This window comes from Penicillium arizonense, assembly GCF_001773325.1.
Source record: "Penicillium arizonense strain CBS 141311 chromosome Unknown PENARI_contig001, whole genome shotgun sequence".
NCBI lineage: Eukaryota > Fungi > Ascomycota > Eurotiomycetes > Eurotiales > Aspergillaceae > Penicillium > Penicillium arizonense.
In genome coordinates this window covers 552,007-577,907 of record NW_019173278.1, presented here as the reverse complement: position 1 = coordinate 577,907, position 25,901 = coordinate 552,007, and the positions used below count along the sequence as shown (strand labels likewise).

The following is a 25,901-nucleotide window of genomic DNA, read 5'->3' as shown; positions in this document are numbered from 1 at the left end:
ACATCCCTAACGTACAGCGACACGCGACAATATTTCAAGACCATGTCATGGTTCGACTTCGAAGTCACAATCGCATCTAAGCGACTTGTGACTGCGGAAATCCATCTGATCGCCATCCATAATCAGGTGTCAAGCAATTCCGCCGAACGATCAGCAGCAACGCGTCATGTTTGGCGCCGAGACCACGAATCTGCGGTAACAAAATTGGAGCCGCGGAATTATAGTTCCCAAATAAACCTGTACTCGCTAACATTCTGCCCTTTTTATCTTGGTCTTGATGGTGCAATGTGTGACGACAATGTGACACGGAGCCAGCTCAACTACCGACATGTCTTTGGACAATTAGGTACTTTGTGCGCTGTCTTTGAGAATAACGCGGTGCGGATTTGGATGATGTCGAAGGCTTTCACATGAGAGACTTGGTAGCATTTTTGACTTATGAGTGAACCGCTTAGAATTCATCGGAGACCCGATTCAAGATTTTACCTCATCTCACACGTTTGTCCTAGGCCCGGCAACAGGGTTGCATTTTCAATTGATCATTATTATAGAAACTGTTGCAGACCATAGATGGTTTTCAATAAATATACTTTTGTGATCCTTTTTTTGCTTCTGCTCATCGACGGGTGGGCGGCTATTCAGCGGTCTGTTCACATATATTGTACTGTACATTACCTGCACTCTCGGCTTACCGAATCTCCAAATCGGCTGGAGTACGATTCGGTAGAAGATTTAACAGGCGTCTCTAATGAACCCAAATTTGTGATATCACAGCCACACCCATGATCGACTATATATCAAACTTGACCTAATCGGGACTGACCGATTTTGAGTCAGACCAAAATAGACCGTATGTAACTAGAAGCATTCCTAAACATTTTCCTGATCCAATGTCCAAAACTATGTGTTTTGCCCGATTTTCAAGGGCTACAGTGTGCTGTACCGGATTTGCTGGACCTATGATGACATCGGATCCATTGCGCTGCCTCAGATGTGCCTTGGCTAAGCCACACCCAAGGGATATATCTCTGACTTCATGGCCCCTCGAATGACATAAGTCCTATATAGTTTTCTGATACGTCGTTTGTGATTTAATCCCAGAAAGATTATAGTAACCTTGGATTGGGCGTCCTGCAAGGATAACAGTATGTAGGGCGAAGTATTAGGTGTAGTATAAAGCGAAGTATATGGGCAAGTGGAGAAATGAGTTGGCAATGATGTCGACGCCACAGTTTTCTGGCTGCAAATGTGCCCAGCGGGAGGCAATTGCGGCTCCAAGGCAACAATATATCCGATGTTTCTATACTCGAGTTGGGTAAACGCCTATGTTCGTGCTTCCGAACCATGGCTCTGAGCACTCAATCTCTTCACTTCTCTTTCAAGTAAATATCAATTTGTTCAATTTGTTCAATATGTTCAATATGTTCAGATTATCCTCAGAATAGAATAGAATAGACAATCGCGATCGCCATGTTTCAGCTGAAGCGCCTTCTGAAACACCGTGGCCCCACTGCCCGTAGGACCCGAGTCTCTCGGCTGTGTCGCTCTATTAATATTCGACAGGTTAGATGTCATATGTAACTCAGTACGTACTGTGTCAAAGATCTTATATAGGTGGAGTGGAAGGTCACCTGCTCTCGGCAACCTCGCAACTTCAAAGGGCCTTATCTCTTACAGTGTACTCCGTACTTTTTCCCTCTTTACCCCACCTCTCTCTTTCTCTGTCTTCCATCCAGGACTCGCGGTCCGTCGACGCTGTGGCTACTCTCGCTGATCCGAACGAGTTGTTCTTGCCTGGCGAAAGGCAAAACAATCTCGCCATGTCCTCCTCCGTCCCTCTCCTTCGACCGCCCGTCCCTGGCGCCCGCAACAACAACGGCAGCCCGCGAGCTCCGAAGCTCACGTTAGGCATTCCCCCTTCTCCAAGCGCCAAACCTGTCAATGGCAACGGCGCCCCCGCTCCAGCGCTTCAACCTTTGCCTCCACCTCAACTCCAGCGCCCGGCTGGGCGACCAGGACGACCAACACTGCAACTGTCGACTCCCATGGGCAGTCAGCAGAATGTCTCCCAACAGCCAACTCTCATGCCGAACGGACGACCAGCTCCGCCCCCGCTGAGCACGAATGGACTCGGAGGTGGTTCCAGTTTGGAGGTGAAGACCGTCGGACCGGCGTCTGCAACCTCTGCCAATTATTCGTCAGCTAATAATCTCTCCATTCGACAATCTGGCGGCGACTCGTCAGACCCTTCGTCGGCGATTGGTTCGGTGTACTCAGATCGCGATGGTGTGTCGATGGAACGCGAAAACAGCGTGAATGGACTCCTTCCCGATCTGGATAAGCTGTCTTTGGAGAAGGGCCGGCCCCTCGATGTTGATGACCTCGATGATGAGGGATGGCATGCGGCCAGTGAACAGGACAAAATCGTCGAGTTGGGTAGTCTAGGCGAAGGTGCCGGCGGGGCCGTCACCCGATGCAAACTCAAGGAGGGAAAGACCGTGTTCGCATTAAAGGTATGTCCTTTTGGCGAGTCGAGAATGCGCCCAGCGAGACTAATGCGTCTATTTAGATCATTACTACAGACCCAAACCCCGACGTCAAAAAACAGATTGTTCGTGAGCTCAATTTCAACAAAGATTGCGCCTCCCACCACATCTGTCGCTACTACGGTGCTTTCATGGACAAGTCTACCGGCACAATCTCCATTGCCATGGAGTTCTGCGAAGGTGGCAGTCTCGACAGCATTTACAAAGAAGTCAAAAAGCTTGGAGGTCGCACTGGAGAGAAGGTTCTCGGCAAGGTCGCCGAAGGTGTCTTGAATGGGTTAACCTACCTCCACAGCCGCAAGATTATCCATCGAGGTACGAACTATGGTGCTCTCATGTGATACAGTGACCGGTTAGCTAACTTCGCATACAGATATCAAACCATCCAACATTCTCCTATGCCGTGACGGCAAAGTCAAACTCTGTGACTTCGGTGTTAGCGGTGAATTCGGTACCAAGGGTGACGCCAACACCTTCATCGGCACTTCTTACTACATGGCTCCGGAACGTATCACTGGTCAATCATACACGATCACATCCGACGTGTGGTCTCTGGGCGTGACTCTGCTCGAAGTCGCGCAGCACCGATTCCCCTTCCCTGCCGATGGGACTGAGATGCAACCCCGTGCAGGTTTAATAGACCTTCTCACATATATTGTCCGCCAGCCAATTCCCAAGTTGAAGGATGAGCCGAACAGCGGCATTCGTTGGTCGGACAACTTCAAGTACTTCATCGAATGCTGGTGAGTGTTCCCTGGAAGCCGGTCTACTTTATAATACTAACTGGAATCCCAGTCTGGAAAAAGAACCTCCTCGACGAGCTACTCCCTGGCGGATGCTGGAACATCCATGGGTACTGGACATGAAGAACAAGAAGGTCAACATGGCAAACTTTGTGAGGCAGGTATGGGATTGGAAGGAGTAAAAACCGAAGGATCCCACCGAGACCTCCCAGTCTCGCATTGCACTGCATTTTTAGTTCCACTTTTGAGTATAGGTGGCTGGAACCCTAAGGATTGACCTGGCTGTCAACACCACTCAAACGACCCATTCGTCACGACTCATCCAATGCTTTTTGTGCTTTCCGCTTCTCTTCCCTCCCGGGCCGGAACTCGCGGAGTCTCCACAACTTTCTCATACCCTATCATACCATCTTGCTGTTTTCTCCATCTTCCAGCGACACAGATTTCATCGCCTACGCTTCACCTCCTACGATCCTTTACGGCCTGACTCTCCCGCATTGCATTCCTTCCAATATCCCCATCCCTCCGTGGTCTCTCTCTCCCTACCTCTCTCCTTTATTTACATTACATTACCTATTCTATTCTCATTCTCTCCCTCACATCTCTCTTCCTTATCCATGGGATGGACCCCCTCTCTTTCCATTTGCTATTCTAGTTTCTGGTTGCTCCTTTCCTGTGACATTTCGAGCCTGGACATATCGGTCATCTTGGTATATCGCTTTCTTCTTTTTCCACTACGTGTATAGCGCTCTTCCATTGGTTCCTGTGTCTGATTTAGGGTTTTACTTGGGGTCATCTTTGCTTTGCATCATCTTTGCTTTGCACTGGATGCGGGAGTGTATGCAACGCATTGGAAGCTTCCTTAATACCATTGCATCTGACTTCGGGTTACGTCGATATAATAGTGCGTAGAAGCATACATAACTTATACCGTGGCTACCTACTTGTGATTTACATGTCTACGAGAGATAACGTTACACAATAAAGCCTCCAAGGAATTTTTCTTAAGATTACATATCATATCGTTGCTATCATAAATGCTACATACAGTCCCAATCTCAATCCGAATATGAATTGTAGAGCGGCAAAGCTATATCCGTACCCAACCATCAGGATCTCTGTCTCTCTCCTCCTTAGACACATATAGGTCTATCATGTTACTTGTTCACAGGATCAGCACCCAATACCCACCCAATACCACTAACCAAACCACCAGTCACCATATTGCTAACCATATCCCTCTTCCGAACACGGCTATCGCTATCCGGCGACAACGGACGATCCCCATCAGCCGCGACTTTGGAGTTCGAATTCGAACCTGGGCCCGAAGCCGTTGAATCGGCTGCTCCACGAAGTGGGAAGGCGTTCTTATGCAAGGCAAGGGCTGCACCACGCGCAACTTCGAATAGACCCATCGGCGCCTCGTGGTGCGAACTCATAGCTGCCCGGGCGCGTGCACGACGTGCGGCGCGTTGCTGCTCGGTATCGAAGGCGTCGCGCTCTGAATCCGAAGGTCCGAACCCGCCTGGGACGGATGAGAGGGTGTCGCCCTTTGTGTCCCAGAGGTCTTCTTCTTGTTGTTCGCGGGCGCGGAGGGAGGAGAGTTCTTCGTCGCAACGGCGCCAGGCACCTAGGATTTCGGGGAGGGGGTCTGGGGAGGGGACGAGGACGAGGGCTAGGGAGAGGAGCTCCATTCTTTGGGAGAGGTGGGTGATTTGGGATTGGAGGGTTGGGGGTGGGTTGACTGGGGTTGTGGAGCGGTAGCGGCCGGCGTTGTAGACGGCTCGCCAGGAGATGTCGTCTGGGACGGCGGGAGTTGTGAGGAGTGGGGAGGAGGTTGAGAGAAGAGATGGGGGTGTTAGCCTGGTGAGGATGTATGAGTAGGCTGTGCCGAAGTCGTTTGAGGATAAGGCGGAGGCGATTGCCAGGGAGGTGATGCGACGCTCGGCTGTGAGGATGATGGATTCCTCTGAAGGCTTCTGGTGAGATGGTTCATTCTCGGCTTCAGCTGTGGTGTTTGTGGGTACCCCTGCGGCTACTAGGTTGCGCCCGATAGATAGGAGATCATCCAGTTTGGTGTAGCTCTTTGCATTTTGCTCCAGGACCTTCTCAATCAATACAAGTGGGTCATGGTGAACGCGGATGCTGACAGGCTGGAAGGGGACACCATGTTGGAGAGTCAGGGAGTAGAATGAGAGGGCGTGGGTCGCGGCGATGAGAGCATGGATCTGTTTGAATCCAACAGAGCCGGGGAAGTGTGGTTGGAATGCTTGTAATCTGGAGTGTTGTCAGTGTCATGGTTCGTAATTTCTCGTACAATAGCGCTTACATGTCGTAGGCCCTCTTCATTCCTCCGCGGGTTCGGTTGCCATTGCTTGCGTTGTCATACGCAGTGAATATAGCATCTTGGGCCGCCAACTCCACTTGGGTTGCACTCAGCGGTGCTGCTTTGGAGTCGGTATATAGGTCCACGGCCAATTGATGTTCTGGGAATGGTATCAGTATCAATAGTAAACAGTGATCATCAGTGAACTTACCTCTGGCCGCCAGTAGAGCCTTCAGGATTTCTGTTTCCACCGTGTCGCGCGGAATCCTCCAGAAAAGTCCGTGGTAAACTGAAGGTTCATCCCAAACCTCTGACTGTCCCGCCTGCCAATCTCGAAGCCAAAGCAGCCGTTCCCGGACCGATAGCCATTCTTGATATGACCTGGGTTGCTTCACGGTCGAGCTGACCACGTTCTTAAGCTCTGCCAGTTGCATCTCCTCGGTGCTGTGAAGGCACATGTTTGCGGCAACACGACAGGGAACCAGATGACCAAGTTCAGTTAATATGCGAAGGGAGATAAGTAAGGCGCTGAGGAATGAGATCGATGAAGGCGACGGCTGAGTAAGAGGATTTGTCGGTCTCAAGAGGGCATTCTGCAGTAGCGATGCCCGGGAGGTCGAGGAAATGGAATCGGTATCGTAGTAAATAGATGGCAGCACAGAGTCAGAGCTTAGGTATGAGCTTTCCTCTAGGTCGAGCAGCTTGGCAACACGCTCCAACACCTTGAAAGAGCCCTTTAGCACAGCCATCGAGGAATCCGCATGCGCATATACCACAGAAAGACCGGATTGGCCGTATCGAGTCTGCAGTTCTTTCGCTTTTTCCTTCGACATTTGTGTACCGGGTTCTTCATACCCTCCCAAATCGACATCTGACGGTCCATCCCATTGCGTGAATGCGCCCACAACACTGTCATGGTCCACAAGACTCCGTGAGAGGAGCCATTCGTTCACGTGTTCCCAACCAGCCAATTCGGCGGACTGAGTCTTTGAGGTCCCTTCGATGAAAGACACCGAGTTCTGCGCAGCAGCCTCGTTGAGTCTCCGCCGTTTCGATCGGCTCCCACCGTAAAGCCAAGGTCCAATTAGACCTCTCAAGTTATTAACCAAGTCCATGCTGCTTCCTTCGGAGCTCATCAAAGACAGGAGAATGTTGACAGCCGTCTGATCGTCCATAGACTCTAAGATCTCAAGTGAAATTGTCTCATCGCGGTGCGCATAGTATTCATAATTCAGCCGAAGCAATGGTAATAGGCTCGAGATTAGCCAGGTTCGAATAATTGGCGAGTGTTCGTAGAACGGCAGAACGAGTTCGAGGACGAGTGGTTGGAGTGCTGTTTCCGAGTCGATCAGATGCGCCCGATGTATGATAAATTGAGTCAGAGGATCTGCAGAGGCGACATCCTCTTCCTCGTCGGGGCGTTGTAGTGGTCGTAGATTAAGCTTCCGTACGCGCTTTCGGGCTACCGATTCGGACAAGTCTTGAACGGCCGAAGTATCAAGCGACCGGTCTGCGGGCACAATATTGGAGCTATTGGCTAGCTTTTGAATTACCGAAGTGTAGTGAGAGGGCTCTGTACTCTCCGGGAGGAAGGTCAGGATAATGCGTAGGAGGCGCTCCAGTGGAAAACAATGAGGAAACTGCGCCTGTAGAACGGGCAAGTCGGCCACGTTGCCACCTGCGCAGAGGATCGTGGCTAGCAGGATAGCGTGCGCGTCCGACAACTCGAGAGCCATGATCTAAAGAGTCGAGACAGTGTGAGGTGGCCTCATAGTTGGTGACGGTGTTGCATACGGCGGGGCGCACAGACCAAGTCGGAAACGAAAGGGAAGAGTCGCATCCGTCGGCCACTTCATCACCACCTTTTTCGCGGTCTCTGTGCCTACCACCAGCTCAATTACCTCCTTCTACACTTCACAATGGCCTCCGGTTACGGTCTCAACGGCGGTATGTGACATTTCACCCTGTTCCCGAGGGATCAGCCCGGGTTCGCGGTCATGAGCCCTCGGATCACAACATGCACAGCCAGTTACCTCCCCCCGCCAATGAACCCGGCTAACACACTACTGCGGCTTCTAGGTCAGAACCGCTGCTACCCCTTCTGGCAGGAGGTCCTCGGTTGCTACGTGGTCAACTCCGGCGAGGGTGAGGCTGGCAAGAAGAAGTGTGTGCCCGCCCTGGAGGATTACTACGAGTGCCTTCACCACCGGAAAGAGGTAAGGACAATCCCCGATCGATCTTTTTTGCGCATTCGAAATGCAGGAACTAAGTCTAATGGAATTTCGTGACAACAGGCTCTCCGTACTATGAAGATGCAAGCTGCCTATCGCAAGGCCGAGGCCGCACACCCGCGAGAGAACGCCCCCAAGGCCGAGCAAATCCGCAGCCTGGGTCTACTTGGGAAGGAAGAAGAGGCAACTGCTCTGCTGAACCAACGGTGAATGGGGGAGTTGTGCTTGTTCTTTTTCAATACCTGTTATTCCGTGTTTCCGCCCGGGACTTTTGCCCGGAGCCTGTGACTGTATAGAAACGCTCAACTGCTCTTGACCATCAGGTCTGTTGGTTCGAAATGATACTCCAATTCGATGACAATCGGTCTTTCATCCTGGAGTGTCAAACTCGTGATACGGGTCCGGGGTGGGAAATGTAGCAATAGAAGACGAGATATTTCTAACCCTATAGGCTTAATTGGCAGGCTAGATATATAGCCTGGCTGAGTGCAGACAATCACGCTCTGTGGTCAGTCGTTTGTCCCTAGCCGCTTCTCCCGGTGCTCTTTCCTGGTTTCCCCTTTATAAAGTTCGCGGGATTCTTCTCCTCCGCCAGCGATCTTTGATAATGGCGGCATGAGAGACTTGGAGGATAGCTTCAGCCACCTACTCGTAGTCAGCAGAATTCTTGTGGCACATGTATACATGTAGCTACGTATATGGCTGTGTTCCGCCTAAGCCCCATCCGCTCATAAGGTGTCGTCGAAGTCACTGCCCTAGGCAGGTCTCCTGGTACAAGTAAAACGAAGCTATTTATGCGTCTGAGCAATAAATCGACAGATCTGAGCATCCAATTAGAATATTCTAAGCCTTATTGGAAAAAATGGTAAGGTATAAGCATGACGTGCATGGATGTCTCGATCTATATATTTGCAGCATCGCCATACTCCGTATACGGTATATACATAATTTGACAGTATATCAATATCAATGATTATAACGAGTATAAGATCACATTTGACCATTTAATATTTCGGATATAAGCCTTGGAAGATATCTTAACTTTGTCCAGCATGCAGTAAACTTAATTCATCAAATGTTTCTTCAAAGGTGCAAATATTGCGAAAATTTGCGAAAATTGCAAACCATCGCATACATTGTTGATCTCTGAAACCTCAGGTGATCTGGCATGTGGCATTTTTGACTCCTTGAAATACCCATATTTCGATCGCACTCTCTAATTCATACATCATTTCGATCTTAATGAACGCGTCTGTCACGTGATGACCCAGCAAAGAAAAAATCGTCGCGCTGTGAGTGGAAGCCCGCCCGCACTAAACCAAAAGCAGCCTAGCGTCAGCAACCCAAACATGGACCAGCGCGCCGGGCAGAAGCACCCCCAATGATATAAACCCGGCTGCGTGACCTCGACCCTTCTCTACTAAAATCTTCCCTTTGCTGACTAAGGGCGTTAGGCGTTCCTGGCTTCCCTTCCGTGCTTCACTTTACGTTGCCTTTTAAGTTGCCTGATTGGGATTCGGTTTTGGCTTTGGATTTTCCTTTTTTTTTTCCCACCCCAATTGCGCCCTTCACTCGGGTGAAAGAGTGAAGGCCCGCCATGGCTTCCCGGTAAGTGACCGCCAATCACTACGCGTCTGTCACGTGATACTAATATAAGCTCCAGCCTCGACCGTCTCGTCACGTGAGTTTATATCTGATACGGATGTAAGTAGACTACTGACCACCATCTAGGCTTCTCGAGACGGGCAGTACGCAGTTGATTCGTAATACAGCTGCCCAACAGCTGGCGGACGTTCAGAAACAGCACCCTGATGAACTGTTCAACTTGCTTGGGCGGATCCTGCCTTATCTCAGATCCAAGTCCTGGGATACGAGGACAGCTGCCGCCAAGGCGATTGGACTGATCGTATCAAATGCAGATCCATATGATCCAAATGAGGACGACGGTCTCCAAATCAAGTCGGCCGCAGAGCACGATGATGTTGAAATCAAGTCAGAGATCAAGTTAGAAGAACCCATTCCGAGTGATGGTCTCCTCAAGTTGGACACCTTGGATATCGCTTCTGTATTGAAATATGGCAAGCGGCTCCTCGGTAGTGCGGGCAAAGAGTATGAGTATTCGCTCGCATCCATGGAACCAGCAGCCCGATTGCAGCATCAAAAGAAGACCTTGTCTGCGCGACTCGGCCTCCAAGGCGAGTACGACGACGATGAACTCATAGAGGATATCGACCTTGCCCCTAAGGTGGTGACTCCCGCTCCCAAACGCGAGCCGGAAATTGCTCCGGTTTCTCGCCAAAACAGCGTGCATGATCCTCCCTTTCGGCGACCCTCGTCCCCGAGCGAAGCCGCAATCAAGGAAGATGGTGGGTTGAGCAAGCGACAACTCAATCAACTCAAACGCAAGAACAAGCAAAATGCCAAGATGGGAGCTAACAAAGTTCGTGTTGTGGATCTGTCTTCAAAGCGCCAGTCTGAGATTGTTACGACCCCTGTGGCCACTCCCCACCCCGTCAAAGCTGAGAATGACAATGACCAGAATGGCGAGACGAAACCCGACTATTTCTCTCTTGAGCGCGCCGAAGATGACGATGACTCCAAATTGGTCACAGAATTCAAGGGACCCATCGCCCCCGAGCGACCTCACATTCAACCGGAGATCGTGGAGCAAGGTGGTGGATGGCCATTGGAGCACATGTGCGAATTCCTGACGATGGACATCTTCGACTCAAATTGGGAGGTTCGACACGGTGCAGCGATGGCTCTGCGTGAAGTGATCAGGGTCCAAGGCATTGCAGCTGGTCGCCTGGATGGGAAATCCCGCGAAGAAAACGACGCCCTCAACCGCCGGTGGTTGGATGACCTCTCATGCCGACTACTTTGTGTTCTCATACTGGACCGATTCGGTGATTACATTTCCGACAACGTGGTTGCCCCTATCCGGGAAACCGTGGGCCAGACCCTAGGTGCCCTCCTTTCACATCTGCACCCCAAGGCAGTCCGATCATCCTACCGTTGCCTTTATCGCATTATCATGCAGAATGACCTGGGATTAGATCGCCCCATATGGGAGGTCTGCCACGGTGGTATGATCGGCCTTCGGTACCTTGTTGCAGTCCGAAAGGACTTGCTTGTCAAGGATCCAAGTATGATGGATGGCGTCTTGGAAGCTGTCATGAAAGGCTTGGCTGATTTCGATGATGATGTTCGGGCTGTCAGTGCCGCCACCCTTGTCCCCATTGCAGAAGAGTTTGTCACATCTCGGACTGGAACTCTTGGTCCTCTGATGAACATTGTCTGGGACTGTCTCTCCAACCTGCAAGATGATCTCAGTGCTAGTACCGGTTCTGTCATGGATCTTTTGGCCAAACTGTGCACATTCTCCCAAGTTCTGGATGCAATGAAGGCGAACGCCGCAGACGATCCGGAGGCATCATTTGGAAAGCTGGTTCCTCGTCTCTACCCCTTCCTCCGCCATACCATCACCAGTGTCCGCTCTGCCGTGCTTCGAGCTCTCATGACATTCTTGAAGCTAGAGGGTGAAGGTACCACCGACTGGGTAGATGGCAAGGCACTGCGGTTAATCTTTCAGAATCTTCTCGTGGAGCGCAATGAGGGTGTTTTGAAACTATCTATCCAAGTCTGGTCCGAGCTGCTCAAGGTTGTTGAGTTGCGTGGCTCATTCGGATCCGAGGCCGAGCTGTCAGAGTCAGTCCAACCTTTGGTCACCCTGACTCTGGGCGCTTTCGGTGTCCCACGATACCCCATCCCCATGAACGCATCACTCTTTATCAAACCGTCTGGCGTGCCATTCTGTGCTGCTCCTGCTCCCCCTCCCTCCAAGTCCTCTCCTCCCCTCGCCACTCCCGGCGTGGCCGAGACACCCAAGCCGGGACGCAGACGCAAGTCAGAGAAGAAGGAAGCGCCCCCTCCCTCAGCCCACAACGTGGATGGCCATATGTTGTCCGGTGATATCGATCTCGTCGGTGCCGACACCATGCTGAGATCAAAGATCTATGCCGCCAAGGCATTGGGTGAACTGATTTCCTTCTGGGACAAGTATGACCTTCCAAGCCTTTGGCCCGCGATTTTGGACGGGTTAAAGTTCCCTGCTTCCACAACACAGCTTTCTTCCGCAATGGTTATAGAGGAGTATGCTCGCCGCTCTGGATCAGAGAGCAAACACACTTCGACTTTGACAGACCATCTCCGACCTATCCTTGAAGGCGAGCGTCCATCCTGGTATGTCGATATTGCATGCTACCTCCATGTCGCTCGCGCTCAGTGCCATTCATTGTTGAACACGTTTCGCGACCATGCACATGTTGCACCCTCCCGACTGCCCACATTGGCTGTCGTCGTACAGGGCGACGCAGAAGCCGGACCCAATGCCTTCTCTCTGGCTGATGCCGAGAAGATTGTTGGACCAGACTTTGACCGTCTGAAGAAGAACTTGACACCCGCTCAACGTATCACTGCTACTCAAGTATTAAATGATACCCGCACCACCGCCCAATCCGCCGTCGATGAGGCGAGATTGATGAGAGAACAGCGGGACATGCGTGTGCTGGCTGCAACCGCAGGCGCTCTCATTGCCTTGCGCGATATTCCCAAGAAGCCTGGTCATATCATCAAGGGCATGATGGACAGCGTCAAGAAGGAGGAGAACGTGGAGCTCCAACAGCGCTCTGCAACCGCCGTCGCAGGTCTCATCGAGTACTACACAACTGCCACAAAGCGCGGACCAGTGGACAAGATCATCGGAAACTTGGTCAAATACTGCTGCGTGGATACATCCGAAACCCCCGAGTTCCCCCACAACGCTCAGTTGGAGAAATCGATCTTGTCGTTGCGCAAGGAAGAAGATCGACGCGACCACCCGGATGCGGCCAAATTCGAAAGAGAAGCCAAGGAGGCACGCATTATGCGCCGCGGTGCTAAGGATGCATTAGAGCAGTTGACTGTCAAATTTGGCGCTGACCTTCTGGAGAAGGTTCCCAACCTCGCGAAACTTGTTGAACGGCCATTGCGAGAGGCTCTGGCAGTCGATGACCTTCCCGAAGACATCACCAAACCCGAGAACGAACTTGGCCAAGAAATCGTGGATGGTCTGTCTACGCTACGGGCTCTCCTGCCTAAGTTCGATCCTGGCCTCTACCCATGGGTTATCGACCTTATGCCTATCATTGCCAAGGGTCTTCAGTGCCGACTCTCTGTTATTCGCTACGCCGCAGCCAAATGTTTCGCTACTATTTGTAGCGTCATCACCGTCAACGGTATGACCATGTTGGTCGAAAAGGTGCTTCCTATCATCAACAATGGTCTTGATGTGCATCACCGCCAAGGTGCGATCGAGTGTATCTACCATCTTATCCATGTCATGGAGGATGGCATTCTCCCCTATGTCATCTTCCTCGTTGTTCCCGTTCTTGGCCGCATGAGCGATTCTGACAACGATGTGCGTCTCCTGGCTACAACCTCATTCGCAACCCTCGTCAAATTGGTGCCCCTCGAGGCAGGTATCCCTGACCCCCCCGGTTTCTCTGAGGAGTTGCTCAAGGGCCGTGACCGGGAGAGGAAGTTCATGTCTCAGATGCTGGATGTGCGCAAGGTTGAACCTTTCCAAATCCCTGTCGCCATCAAGGCCGAGCTTCGACCATACCAGCAAGATGGTGTCAACTGGCTTGCTTTCCTCAACCGCTACAATCTCCACGGTATTCTTTGCGACGACATGGGTCTCGGAAAGACTTTGCAGACAATTTGCATTGTGGCAAGTGACCATCATATGCGTGCTGAAGAGTTTGCCAAGAGTCAATCTACCGACTCTAGAAAACTTCCTTCCTTGATCGTCTGTCCACCCTCTCTCTCTGGACACTGGCAGCAAGAAATCAAGCAGTACGCACCGTTTCTCAGTTGCATTGCTTACGTCGGTCCTCCCTCCGAACGGTCGAGGCTCCAACCTCTGTTGGCCAACACCGACATTATTGTCACTTCCTACGATGTTTGCCGGAATGATAACGATGTGCTCAACTCTATTAACTTCAACTACTGTGTGCTTGACGAGGGTCATCTTATCAAGAACCCCAAGGCCAAGATCACTACTTCCGTGAAGAAATTGGCCAGCAACCACCGTCTCATCTTGTCCGGTACACCCATCCAGAACAATGTTCTCGAGCTGTGGTCGCTCTTCGACTTCTTGATGCCCGGCTTCCTCGGTACGGAAAAGGTCTTCTTGGACCGGTTCGCCAAGCCCATCGCAGCAAGCCGTTTCAGTAAGTCCTCTTCAAAGGAACAGGAAGCGGGTGCTTTGGCAATCGAAGCACTGCACAAGCAAGTGTTGCCATTCCTGCTTCGTCGTCTTAAGGAGGAAGTCTTGAACGATCTGCCACCCAAGATCATCCAGAACTACTACTGCGACCCAAGTGAACTCCAGAAGAAGCTATTCGAGGACTTCAGCAAGAAGGAACAGAAGGAGCTGGCAGACAAGGTCGGCAGCACAGACCGCTCTGATAAGGAGCACATCTTCCAGGCGCTCCAGTACATGCGTCGTCTGTGCAACTCTCCTGCACTGGTGGTCAAGGAAGGCCACAAGCAGTACAACGAGGTGCAAACCTTCCTGAACACAAAGCGATCAAACATCAGAGATGTTTCTCACGCACCAAAACTCAGCGCCTTGAAAGACTTGTTGGTCGATTGCGGTATTGGCCTTGACCCCGCGGCGGAGGGTGAACTGGACACAGGCGCAAGCTACGTTAGCCCTCACCGGGCACTTGTGTTCTGTCAGATGAAAGAGATGCTGGACATTGTGCAGAACGATGTTCTCAAGAAACTTCTTCCATCTGTTCAGTACCTCCGCCTGGACGGTAGCGTGGAAGCAACCAAGCGCCAGGACATTGTCAACCGTTTCAACACCGACCCCAGTTATGACGTCTTGCTCTTGACTACCAGCGTTGGTGGACTGGGTCTCAACCTTACAGGTGCAGACACCGTCATTTTCGTGGAACACGACTGGAACCCGCAGAAGGATATCCAGGCCATGGATCGCGCCCATCGTATCGGCCAGAAGAAGGTTGTCAACGTCTACCGTCTGATCACGAGAGGTACTTTGGAGGAGAAGATCTTGAAGTAAGTTTATTAAACCTACACACCAAACTGCGAAGATGTAACCAACTAACATAACACACAGCCTGCAACGATTCAAGATCGACGTCGCCTCCACCGTGGTCAATCAACAAAACGCCGGCCTCGGCACCATGGACACGGATCAACTCCTTGACCTATTCAACCTCAGCGAAACGGCAGAGACAGCCGAGAAACCAAGCGATCAAAATGGCAATGAAGTCGACATGGTCGATATCGACGGCGAAGTCAAGGAGAAGGGCAAGAAGGGCTGGCTAGACGACTTGGGCGAGCTCTGGGACGACAGGCAGTACCAGGAAGAATACAACCTGGATTCGTTCTTGGAAACCATGAAGAACTGATCTACCCTGCCCGTCGCCATCTCAACCAATGTCTATCCAACCTTGCATTGAACCTCGGATACGTCTGATGACTTGACTTCATCTTCGTTCCAATCTCACCATCTTGGTTTATACAATCACCTCCCACCCTTGAATCTCAGTCACCCAATTCCCTTTATCCCCTCCTATCACCCTCTACACCCCCATTCCCATCCCGAACGATTTTCATGTCTAATGCCACTGTACTATCCCCATGTTCTTTCTTCCCGTGGAGGCTCTGCATTGTCTGTACAACAGACCGGGGCATAATAACCCATTTCCCTCCATTTTCCATTTTCCATTTTCCAGATTCCATTTTTCATGTTTCAACAGTTGGGAAGGCCTTTTGATTTATGCGTGTTTTCTTACTCCCCAATTGATTCTTCTTCATGTATTGCTAGCTTCATTTATCATTGCCCCTGATGGATGGATCCTTACCTTATCCTGTATGTACATAGCAAAGTCCTTTGACTCATCCAGACTTTACTCTTCCCTGTAGAACAAACTAGGTGGACGTCGACTAGCTGACAGGTAAGCTCTGCATGCGCCCAGCAGGCTAACGGCCCTGGCAAAGCTACTCTACACAATGTACACTACATGGTAGTACAGAACTCATGATGAAACTGTCATTGTTGCCAATAAGTACATAGACAAAGACGAAAGGAAAAAAGCAAAGACGCCTGTCACGTTAGAAATAGCCTGAAAACGTAACCTTTGTATCTTAGACGCCAAATCCCACACAAGGCTCATTTCGAGCCCAAAAGACAAAGAAGAACACCAGGAATGGAGGAAAGGGAAGAAAACCGTAGGATCTTTCGACTCTCGACAAAAAAGAAAAAAAAGTTAAGTAGATACAAGCAAGAATGGGAATGTTGGTTCGTTGACATTGCAGACGAGCATAACTGCAATGTGTGATTGGCAGAAAAGATTGCGAAGATGAAATTGCTTGAATCAAAAACCAGATGCTGATCATAATCCCGAAGAAAAACAGTTCATCAGAGACGCGGCCTAACGCGCCAGGCGTGTACCTATTATGTCATGGCGTGTTTAGGCGTGCCCCTTTGGCTTGGATAGCATGTTGAGACGGCTCATGCTGAGGACACCGCGGTTCTTTTGTCTCGTGCTGGCAGGGGTGCCAGCCTTTCCGGTAGAAGGCCGCACTGGGGTCTTGATGATGCGCTTCGCTGGGCTTGGCTTCACTGGGCTCGGAGTGGGTGGGTTTGACTTTAGTCTCTTGGTGCTGCGCTCGTCGGTGTGCGCATCAGCCGGTGGGACGTTCTCGGTGTTTTCGGCGTTGGAAGTGTCATCGACCTCGCTACGATGCCTTTTCTTGTTGCCGATTCCGTGAGCAATTCCGTGAGCAATCACAGGAATTTCAGGATACGAAGCAGTCTGTTCCACAGCGTTCGAGGGGCGCACGCGACGGATGGATGAGATGCTGGGGGAATCAACAGCGGCAGCCGAGATAGCAGAATTCTTCTCTGGCGTGAGAGTAGGGAGGATCGGATAGAACACATCGGTGGAAGTAGACCGTTGCTTGACGAAGGGGGTCTTGGAGGGCGTGGGAGACGCCTGAGCAAGCTCCTGACGGGATTTGACACTTGGAGTAAACTCAACATGCTTCTTTGGCGAAGGCGTTGGAGCGGAGTCAGTCAGGTCAACAGTGGAGCCCCCAAAGAGCGTGTTGGGTTTAAAATCAGGTGCAGCAACATGGGTGCCAGATGCAATCTTGGCAGGATCACGAGAGAAGAGAGGCTGACGCCGGCGAAGAATAGATCGAAGGTTGCTGAGGGTTGGCAATTTGCCCTTGAGGCGTGGGTTGAAATCGGTACGAGGTGTTCGTGGCGAGGCAATCGTTTTAGCAACCGGGGAGAATTTCAACGATGGGATCATGGAAGTCTTCGGCGCCTTGATACTGGTAGCAGTTGAGCGAGCGAGGGAAGCACGGGTGGGGGTCATGAGTGAGTTGCGAACACCTGGGCGAGGGCGTGGACCCGCGGGTCTGCGAGGCGTCTCAGGTTTCTCCACAGTCTTCTCCGCAGGTTTCACTGATCCACGAGATGAGATATCTCCGGTTTTGTTGTGCTTCACACGCTTAGCGGTAGCGGCAGGAGTAGGAGCAGGCAAAGCCGAGTTCTTTGCGGCAGGCCGAGAGGGAGATGAGTTTTGGCTCTCCGGCTCGTCAAGCTGCGCTTTGGATTTAGATCGCTTGAGGGTCTTGGTAACAGGCTGGAAGCGACCAGGAGTAGCGCGGAATGCCGAAGCGTGTCCAGCAATCGAGTCCATCTTCTTAAATTCGGCCATGTGCACATCGCTGAAACGGCCAGCCCTGCCCTTCGGCATGGCAATCTTCCGATCTCCGTGCTCTTCATGATCTTGCTTTGATTTGTCGTGAATCATCTGGGCCTTGATTCGGGCTACGTCGCCACGGACACTTTCCATGAGTTTCTTGGCCTGGTCGCTGAGATCGTTTTCTTCGGAGGAGAACTTGAATTCGAATCCTGGATTTCCAAATTGGGTAGTCGCGGGAGATGCCTTGGATTTGGTAGGTGTGTTGTCAATTACGCCTTGCTTGACAACTTTGCCATCAGCATCCTTCTTGACGGGGTTGAATCCAAGGATCAGCCCCGAGTCCGCGCGTTTGGTCGTGCTTTGGTGCACCTTGCTGGGATGCATTTCTTCTCGAGGTGGACGAGCCGCTGTCGCACTAGTTGGAGTTTGCGCGGTCGCGGATTTCTTTTGAGCAGACGCGTTGGGAGTCTTTTGAGATGGTGTCTGCGCGACTGGGGTCTGAACATGGGGAAGATTATGGTTGGCAGTCTCTTCCCCTTCGGCAACGGAGGCAAGTCTGGAAGCCGTAGTTTGCTGGGGTTGTTGAGGGGTAGGGTCTTCAACCTGAGCAGAAAAGGAATAAACATTAGACACGAACATCCACGAGTTATATCTGGGCCCATCCCACAATGGGATGTTGCTATGCTACTCACCTCCGGAGACTCTTGGGCGCGACGAATGCGCGCGGAACGGCGAATCGCCATAGCTACAAAGAAAAACACAAGCGACAGACAGAGAGATGTGAGGAAATTGCAATAGTCTGAAAAAGTATTGCAGGGGTAGATCTTAAGAAAGGGAGTGGGGAAGTCATGGAAGTCGAGGCGGTCGAAGCGAACGAAATGTAAACAACGCGCTTGACGTCAGATGACTCAGCAGCTCTATAAGCGCCAACAAATTCGAACTCTCTCTTCTTCGATAGTTTTGACAGGCAGATTGCTTTGTAGTACAAATATGCTCCATGAAGGAATTGTGCTTTTCTTGAGCTTCTTTGATACCCGAAATACCCGGCCTATACGCAGAAGCCCCGGACTGGAAAGGTTTACAGGAGCGGCCCAAAAGTTTGCAACACACTCTCTTTTCACACAATTGAGATCACTTTATAAAGCAGTTTCTTGAATGTCTCGCTTCTGTTGATGCTGTGTCATACTTCTCAAATGCAGAGGAAAAGCTTTCAATATTGAGGTTAAGGGATATCAACATACTAACCAGTTCTCCCAAGTTCAGAGGTGATAGACAAGCTCAGTTTCACATTCTCAGCTCATTAAAGCACCTGAGTTCTAGAACCCAAATCGTTTCCATCTATATAACTTCATCTAGTTAACTAACTAACTAACCTTAACGTCGGGTTGAAGCCTTATCTCTCAGGCAACAACCTCCGCTCGAGAGAACCTTTTAACCTTCTCGGGCCCCAGACGAGCCTCAGCTTTGTCGCCTGGTTATAAAACATCGATCCCTCATGTCTGGGATATGCCACCAGATGAAGCCATGAGCGCAAACGGGAAGATCAGAAACAACGGGATGCTCGAAACCCGTGCTAGAACTCGACGTGGCCGCAAGACAACATCCTGTTCCCAATGCCACTCCAGGAAACAGAAATGCAACAGAGAGTTACCATGCTCTCGCTGCATTCAACGTGGAGTGCCCGAGTTGTGCCAGTGGCCCGACAAAGATAGAGACCATGTAGCACCCTCTCAGGGGGCAGTCAGCGCAGCAGGTAAGGTTATTATCCGCCCACACAGCAAGTATTGAGTTTGACAAGGTGACCATACAGCAGATAACCAGGGCACAGAGCTAGGGCAGTTATATATTGCCCGAGGAGCACCGAGCTTCTTTGGAAACTCTTACTTTGGCCACCAGGTGGCAGCACGTATGATCCAGGAATCTGCTCCTGATTTACCCCCGATGAGCCTGTTGTCAAGCAAGGACTCGTTGCAATCATTCCGGAATGACTCCGGTCCATTCTCACAAGTCTGGGATCTACTTGGTCTTTTACCGCGGAATAAGGTGACTGTTGATCAGTTGATCGAAAGATTCTTGACTGAGATCAACTGGGCCATCGACACGGTCCACCCCGAGACCTTCAGACAGCAATTCGCAGAGTTCTGGGGGCGAAAGTTTGGATTTGACGAAATCGCCGGCGTGGATCTTCGATGGCTCGCTCTTTTGTTTATTATCCTGGCCTTCAGTGTGCTCCTAGACAGCCCCACGACATCTTCACCCGAAAAACGAAAAGAAAGCGAGGAAGCTTCTCTTCGCTTTTACTGGGCTGCCAGGCGAGCCATCGTTATTTCGCCCTCTTTTCACGGAGAAAGCTTAGATCTTGTTAGAGCAGGCCTGATGGTCACACGTTATTTGCTATATACCCGGCAAGTCGCTGAGAGTTGGCTCACCATCAGCTTTGCTATGCGTATGGCTCAAGCTCAGGGCATGCATATCGATGGAGAAAAGTGGGGGCTATCCAAGAAAGCTACGGAGACCAGAAGACGCCTCTGGAGCAATCTGTACATGCTCGACAAGACCATTGCACTTGCTCTCGGAAGGCCATACGCAATATCGGATCATATGTGTCTCATCAAAGCACCAGAAAACGTGTGGCTGGATGGACTGACAGATGAGCAGTCATCTACAGCCAAGGCCCATGCTATAAGCTATCCGACACGGAGTACTGTATCGCTTCTTGGAACTACACTAGCTAAAATTGCAGGTGAAATACAGGACCGATGCTTTGGCTTGTACCCTGCGTCGTACGACATGGTAGTCGAAATGGATAACAAGCTTGTTGCGTGGAAACAACAACTACCTGCGTATTTTTCTGTGGATGACCCTGAACTATCACTGGATGACTCGCATACATTCTTGCCATGGCATCGGCTCTATCTGCACTCCGCATTTCATTTTGCTCGAATCACTCTTCATCGACCTCATCTTCTACGCGAATCTATCACCAATCGCTTCGGCCTAAGCCACGAGGCATGTATTTCCTCTGCGTCTTCCGATCTCAAAATCAGATTACAGTCATTGAACTACGGAACGGCAGAAAACATGAGATGGACACTAGGAACCCACAACATGTTCAACAGTGCCTTCATTCTTGGCATTATAGCGGTGCGGCGACCTAATGCCCCTCAAACTGCCGCCATATTGAACGACCTCGAGGAATATTGCGAAAGACTGCGAAAGGATGTCTGGCTTAACGAATTTGGCCTTGCTGAGGTCAAAGTGGTCGAGTTGTGTATCATCCGCACCAGAGGATTTGCCCTAGCCACCGAACAGCCGAGCGACAAGACTCCAATAAGTCCACCCGAAGTTTTGCCAGACTTCATAATACAACAGCGAGGAGGTAACTCAGACATGTCGACAACAATGAATATCGCGGGTGCTGAAATGGCCGGTTCGCCCAGTCAGCCACCAGTTTATTCTCCTGATATGATGTGGCCCGCAGTCTGGGAAGACCAGAACTTTGCGTTTCCACAAGCAGCAGATCTTGAAACCTGGGAGCAAATGATCTCTGAGATTGCATATCATACATAGGGTATCTAACGGTAGCACTGAAGTCATTTTCATCACTCTTGGTAGATTTGCAGGGCTCATAAACCATGTCAGGAGCTTTTTGTCGACCCAAATGAGACACGAATCTTTGCCACAGAGTCTCCAATGACCATTCCCTTCGTAAAAGAAGTATACCACTTCTTGAAATCCACCGTTACTACCCATCCACAGAGTGCAAAGTGTATCTAGTGCAGCCTCACCCTGAAGAGGGCGAGGAACTTGAGAATCTCCGGCACGTTGCCACATCACAGAGATCATCCCTGCCGCTCTAGCAAACTATATGAGCAGACATTGCTGTTCGACCCCACCAAGACGATCCAGATGCTTCATAACTCTGAAGCAACATATAGAAACTTGTATCGAAAGGTAGGGGTAGCGCGTGCTGTATGTCCGACCTGCCATCCGCCTGACTATCATTAGCTTGCGATTGTAGAAGAGACAGAGGGAAACGTACGTGTGACGATGAGTGGTGCTAGCCTTATGACCCTTTGATGATCTCACGCTTCTTTTTCATTAGGCGGAGACCGCGCTGGATTTGAAGCATCGAGGCATCTTCCATGATATCAGTTGGTGAGAATGCAGAAATCGAGAGCGGAGACGGGCATTAGGGGTGTGCTTGGGAAGGTATCAGATCTGCAAGTGCAACTGTGAACATCGACAAGGGATCGTTGACGTGAACAACATTGTCTCATCTCTCACGCTCCACATCGACCGGCGGGACAGGTTCGGAAGTGTTGTCTATCCTGAAACGACCCACACATGATGTACGGTATATCTGCGCGGAGTTTACGATTAACCTAACGATACGGTGACTGTAGATTGAATGCTACCGATTCCGAGGTCAATATAGTACCACGGAGTTCGTAGATCAGGCGTCCACCCCGAAGCAATTCATCCATGATCTCCCAGTACATCTGAGCGGAATTCGAGTTCAATCTAAGGCTACGGGGACTCTAAAGAGTCACGCGATTAGACGAATATGGTTTGCACATGTAGACTGATGCATGCCTGCTTGTATTTCTGTTTTATGTGGAATTATTGAGCCAGGTATGTCCCTCGAGAATGCCCCCCCTGCTCGCTGTAGCGCCGAAAACGTGAATGATCTATTTGACGATGGCCATTACAATCGTAAACACAGCCGGGTAACTAGGAACAGATTGGGCCTCTTACCTCCATGATCGCCGTATCGAGGGTAGTTGTTAAGAACTCATAAATTCAGGACCCACGCGCATCGCCTCGTGTATTCTCCTGGCTGTCTGTTGTTGTTCAGGCTACTTCTTCTCCTGGGCCTTTAGGTCGCCCTGGTTGTCAGGGGCTTCAACCTTGCTGTTAGAACCAGCGAGGACTCCATGGTAGGCATTTTCAAGCTTGCGGCGACCCCTCAGGTGAGTCCATCGGGTGGATTTGGCCTTGGTGTCCGTGAGGGTGGCCAGGAGCTCCCAATCCATCTGTACAGCGTTTTCATAATTAGCTTGAGCAAGATTAAGCTTGCGAGGCTTCTAACCTTGCCAGTGTTTGTCATGCACAGGTTAGCAAGAAGCAGGTGCTTTGTCTCACCCGGGGTGAGGCCGGCGAGATCGGGTGTCTCCTTCGCTTTGGTAGGGGAAGACATGATGAACCGTTGAAAGCGGATCGTCTGGATGATAGACAAGTAGAATGGATGTAGAGGAATGGAGGTTGGAAGAACTGGTGGCTGAGCGACGTGGAGAGAAGAACAACAAAGGGACAAGAGTTTCCCAAGTCGGGGTGGTATAGCATTACCTCGCCTGTGTTGCCAACGACTAAGCATACGATCAAATACGGTAATCTCCATACGATAGTTTTGTAAGGGTTGCTAGATTCTTAAAGAGAGAGACACTAGAAGCGTGGAGCCAGGTACATACAGGAAAGGACATGACCATCCCGACTTTGTTTGCTAGATGGTTGAATTCATGTAAGAAGATAATAAACCCATCAGACTATACAGAGTCATCTAAAATCCTGTTCATGGAATGAGATCTCGATACAAAAGAGAAAGTTCCAACATTTGCAAAGGGTGACCTTCGAGCTCTGGTGTGTCATTTAACCAGAGGTAACGTGAAGGGGACCGTTACCATCATCAACAGGGCAGCCATCGCTGTCAGAATCGAATTCGACAACACAGCTAGAGTCTTGACCGATAGAGATACCAATGAAAGTGGTATCAGTCTGTCCGTTACCGGTGCCAAGGCTGTTGCCATTACCGTCCTTAACCTCGCAGGTTTCAGGATGGCCTCCGAAATCAGCCATGCACTTGAACTTGCGTGGGGTACTCCAGCAGTCACCCTCGATGGTGAACTCGCGGCCGTCGTCGGTGTTGTAACAAGGGGAGTGGTCATCGGGGAAGCCTTGGTCATAGATGGCTTCGCCAGCGTCGTTGATGATAGCAAAGCCGGAATAATGTCCGTTCGTGTTTCCACCGGCAGGACCGGAGATTGTGGAAAAGCTACCAGACGACCAGACGACTTTGAGATGCTCGGCGTAGACGGTACCAGAGGCAGCCATCAGGCAGAGAAGAGCGGTGCGGAGAGAAAACATGATGATGCTGTGAAAATTGATATTTCGAAGAATGGTTTGTTTATAGCTGGAATGGGAGCTATGTTTGTTGTTGATGCTCCTCTCTTGATGCTGCTGTTCAGAGGGCTTTTATACCTGCTCGGAGCCACCCTGAGAGCCGGTGCCAAGAGCACTGCACTTCTATGCCTTCTATGATATCATGAATATGAGCTGCTGTGGAGAAATATCAGCAAAGCACAAAAGGATTGACGGGGCTGAATCGGGGTCCACTGTCCACTTTCTAAAGAGTGGGCCTATCGACCATTATATTGCGGGAATAACAATTTACGATATGACTCTGAGTATTCGCCTTCTAGTGTACAGCATGCCTGGCGTTGATTCCTGCATATGACCCGACATTTGAAAGCATTACCATCCGGGAGACCTGGCAGGCAGATTTGGGGTTGGTGGCAAATTATGCTACAGTGCATTGAGTGATTTGGTTAGCTCCATCTATTAAGGGGTCAAAAATTAGCTGAAGGATCAATATTTTGCTCTTTTGCGGGTTCGGGGTATCACTAACAGCTTGTATGTAAGGTCTTGGCCTTGCTGGGACTTTTGAGTTGACCCCTGGATCAGCACTCATATTATCCACTTCAGTTCTAACAGTTCATTAGACGACTTGCATCAGAATAAGACTTGAAATGTAGAATAAAGTACTTCCATGCCTAGAGACTCCTTGAAACGTGGGACCGTCACTTGTGGCTAGTCCCAATCCCGAGAACGAACGTAGATCTCCCATTGCTGTGCAATAACAAGCAATGATGGAAGGTTGGCCGACAGAGTATAGTTGCTTCACATGACCAGTGAATCGTTTTTTACTTGATTGCAAAATTCTGCATCCCCAGAAAATCAGCACTAATGAAGGCTAAAACCAAGGCAGGGAAATGGGGGCCAAATTCAAATCTTACGGCAAAAGCCTGCAAGCCAATGGCCCCAAATTGTTTTATTATCTCATATTCTGCAGGGCAATCCAATGGATTTAACTTACAACTCTAATATAGAGTATATCACTACCCCTGATCCTGAGTTAGCTTCAATCCGTAACTTATCTTTAGAGATAACTTATACATGTACTTCGGATGCCACACATAGAGCTTTCCTATGGTGTAGCTTCCAACGCGCTCTAATTTTTACTAATCATGATATGAATAAAGCAAAGCGGAATTTTGTAGGTCACGGCTTGAAGTGCCAAGGGCGGTTCCAATTGCGTGGGGTTATATTCCAAATCCCGATGCCTATCACTTACCACATCTCGCACAAGGTACATGTATGTAGTGTGTGGGGGTCCGTGTTTAGGTATATTCTCTTTAGTAACAAAGGTGCATATAGTAGTATATAGTAGTAGATGTAGTAGGCAATGCCCCCCGGTGATCTACTGTTTCAGATGAATATCACTCAGTATCAAATTGCCAAGTCCCCGCCCCCACTGAATCTTGCGTTAGTCTCCACCACGACATACCATGCTTGGAGTAGTTTTGGCTGATCACCAGTGCTTACAAATGTAGGATAGATGTTTGAAGACCCTTGTAGACGTGACCCTAGATACTTCGGATGATCAGTATCTATAAATATACCCCGGTCATATAAACGCCGATCATGTAAGTCGAGTGTGAATATCACGCTGTGGTAAGGGGCCCTATTGGAAAGGGTCCTACGATTAATACGCTATCCAACGTCAATTGGTGAATAAGTCTCTTATACATTCAGAGCTTCTATAGACCCATGGACGAGATAGCAGGCTATAGTGACAAATCATCCCCGAGTGATCGATTTTTGATGTCTTCACTAAAGGTACTCGGAAGATGCCCGAGAGCATTAGACACCTCGAGGCTTGTAATGGTCGGAGCATAATCTGGCCCCAATCTTACATTATGGATCAGGATTCGAAAACTACAAACCCCAAACAAGAAAGTGACTTCTATTGCCACATTCGAACGCCGATCCCCACTTGGCGAGTGAAATCTATTCTGAGGAACACAAGTCCAGCACTCAACAGCATCTGACCTCAGATAGGAGAACCATCCAAATCATTCGAAATAGTTATTCAATCCGCATGGAACTGGTTCCCAGTCTAGCCCAAAGACTATACAAATTCCCTT

The 25,901-nt window shown here is 50.2% G+C and overlaps 8 protein-coding genes across 8 annotated transcripts; 4 read left to right on the top strand and 4 right to left on the bottom strand.

The window, feature by feature from the left end:
- Positions 1-1,470: 1,470 nt before the first annotated feature.
- Positions 1,471-3,471, top strand: PENARI_c001G01490 (dual-specificity mitogen-activated protein kinase kinase; the record flags this gene model as incomplete). The annotated part of the gene is made up of 6 exons (XM_022626235.1): positions 1,471-1,516; positions 1,615-1,685; positions 1,737-2,513; positions 2,570-2,861; positions 2,920-3,289; positions 3,342-3,471. 6 exons carry the CDS (start codon positions 1,471-1,473, stop codon positions 3,469-3,471), a joined length of 1,686 nt encoding a protein of 561 aa, XP_022493176.1.
- Positions 3,472-4,446: 975 nt separating this feature from the next.
- PENARI_c001G03170 (secretory pathway Sec39 family protein) lies at positions 4,447-7,351 on the bottom strand (the record flags this gene model as incomplete). Its single annotated transcript, XM_022626362.1, has 3 exons — positions 4,447-5,566; positions 5,619-5,775; positions 5,827-7,351. The coding sequence occupies 3 exons, from the start codon at positions 7,349-7,351 to the stop codon at positions 4,447-4,449; spliced, it is 2,802 nt and encodes a 933-aa protein (XP_022493413.1).
- A 183-nt stretch (positions 7,352-7,534) lies between these two features.
- On the top strand, positions 7,535-8,056 carry PENARI_c001G04399 (uncharacterized protein; the record flags this gene model as incomplete). Its single annotated transcript, XM_022626462.1, has 3 exons — positions 7,535-7,562; positions 7,695-7,831; positions 7,910-8,056. 3 exons carry the CDS (start codon positions 7,535-7,537, stop codon positions 8,054-8,056), a joined length of 312 nt encoding a protein of 103 aa, XP_022493594.1.
- Positions 8,057-9,443: 1,387 nt separating this feature from the next.
- PENARI_c001G08584 (DNA-binding ATPase) lies at positions 9,444-15,327 on the top strand (the record flags this gene model as incomplete). Its single annotated transcript, XM_022626808.1, has 4 exons — positions 9,444-9,454; positions 9,510-9,527; positions 9,578-14,971; positions 15,033-15,327. The coding sequence occupies 4 exons, from the start codon at positions 9,444-9,446 to the stop codon at positions 15,325-15,327; spliced, it is 5,718 nt and encodes a 1,905-aa protein (XP_022493105.1).
- A 1,065-nt stretch (positions 15,328-16,392) lies between these two features.
- PENARI_c001G03334 (uncharacterized protein) lies at positions 16,393-18,380 on the bottom strand (the record flags this gene model as incomplete). Its single annotated transcript, XM_022626378.1, has 2 exons — positions 16,393-18,240; positions 18,330-18,380. 2 exons carry the CDS (start codon positions 18,378-18,380, stop codon positions 16,393-16,395), a joined length of 1,899 nt encoding a protein of 632 aa, XP_022493451.1.
- A 1,198-nt stretch (positions 18,381-19,578) lies between these two features.
- Positions 19,579-21,207, top strand: PENARI_c001G08190 (fungal specific transcription factor domain-containing protein; the record flags this gene model as incomplete). Its single annotated transcript, XM_022626781.1, has 1 exon — positions 19,579-21,207. The coding sequence occupies one exon, from the start codon at positions 19,579-19,581 to the stop codon at positions 21,205-21,207; it is 1,629 nt and encodes a 542-aa protein (XP_022493870.1).
- A 1,289-nt stretch (positions 21,208-22,496) lies between these two features.
- Positions 22,497-22,837, bottom strand: PENARI_c001G06349 (uncharacterized protein; the record flags this gene model as incomplete). The annotated part of the gene is made up of 2 exons (XM_022626635.1): positions 22,497-22,673; positions 22,730-22,837. The coding sequence occupies 2 exons, from the start codon at positions 22,835-22,837 to the stop codon at positions 22,497-22,499; spliced, it is 285 nt and encodes a 94-aa protein (XP_022493276.1).
- Positions 22,838-23,286: 449 nt separating this feature from the next.
- On the bottom strand, positions 23,287-23,781 carry PENARI_c001G06733 (uncharacterized protein; the record flags this gene model as incomplete). Its single annotated transcript, XM_022626661.1, has 1 exon — positions 23,287-23,781. The coding sequence occupies one exon, from the start codon at positions 23,779-23,781 to the stop codon at positions 23,287-23,289; it is 495 nt and encodes a 164-aa protein (XP_022493574.1).
- Between the last annotated feature and the right edge of the window lie 2,120 nt (positions 23,782-25,901).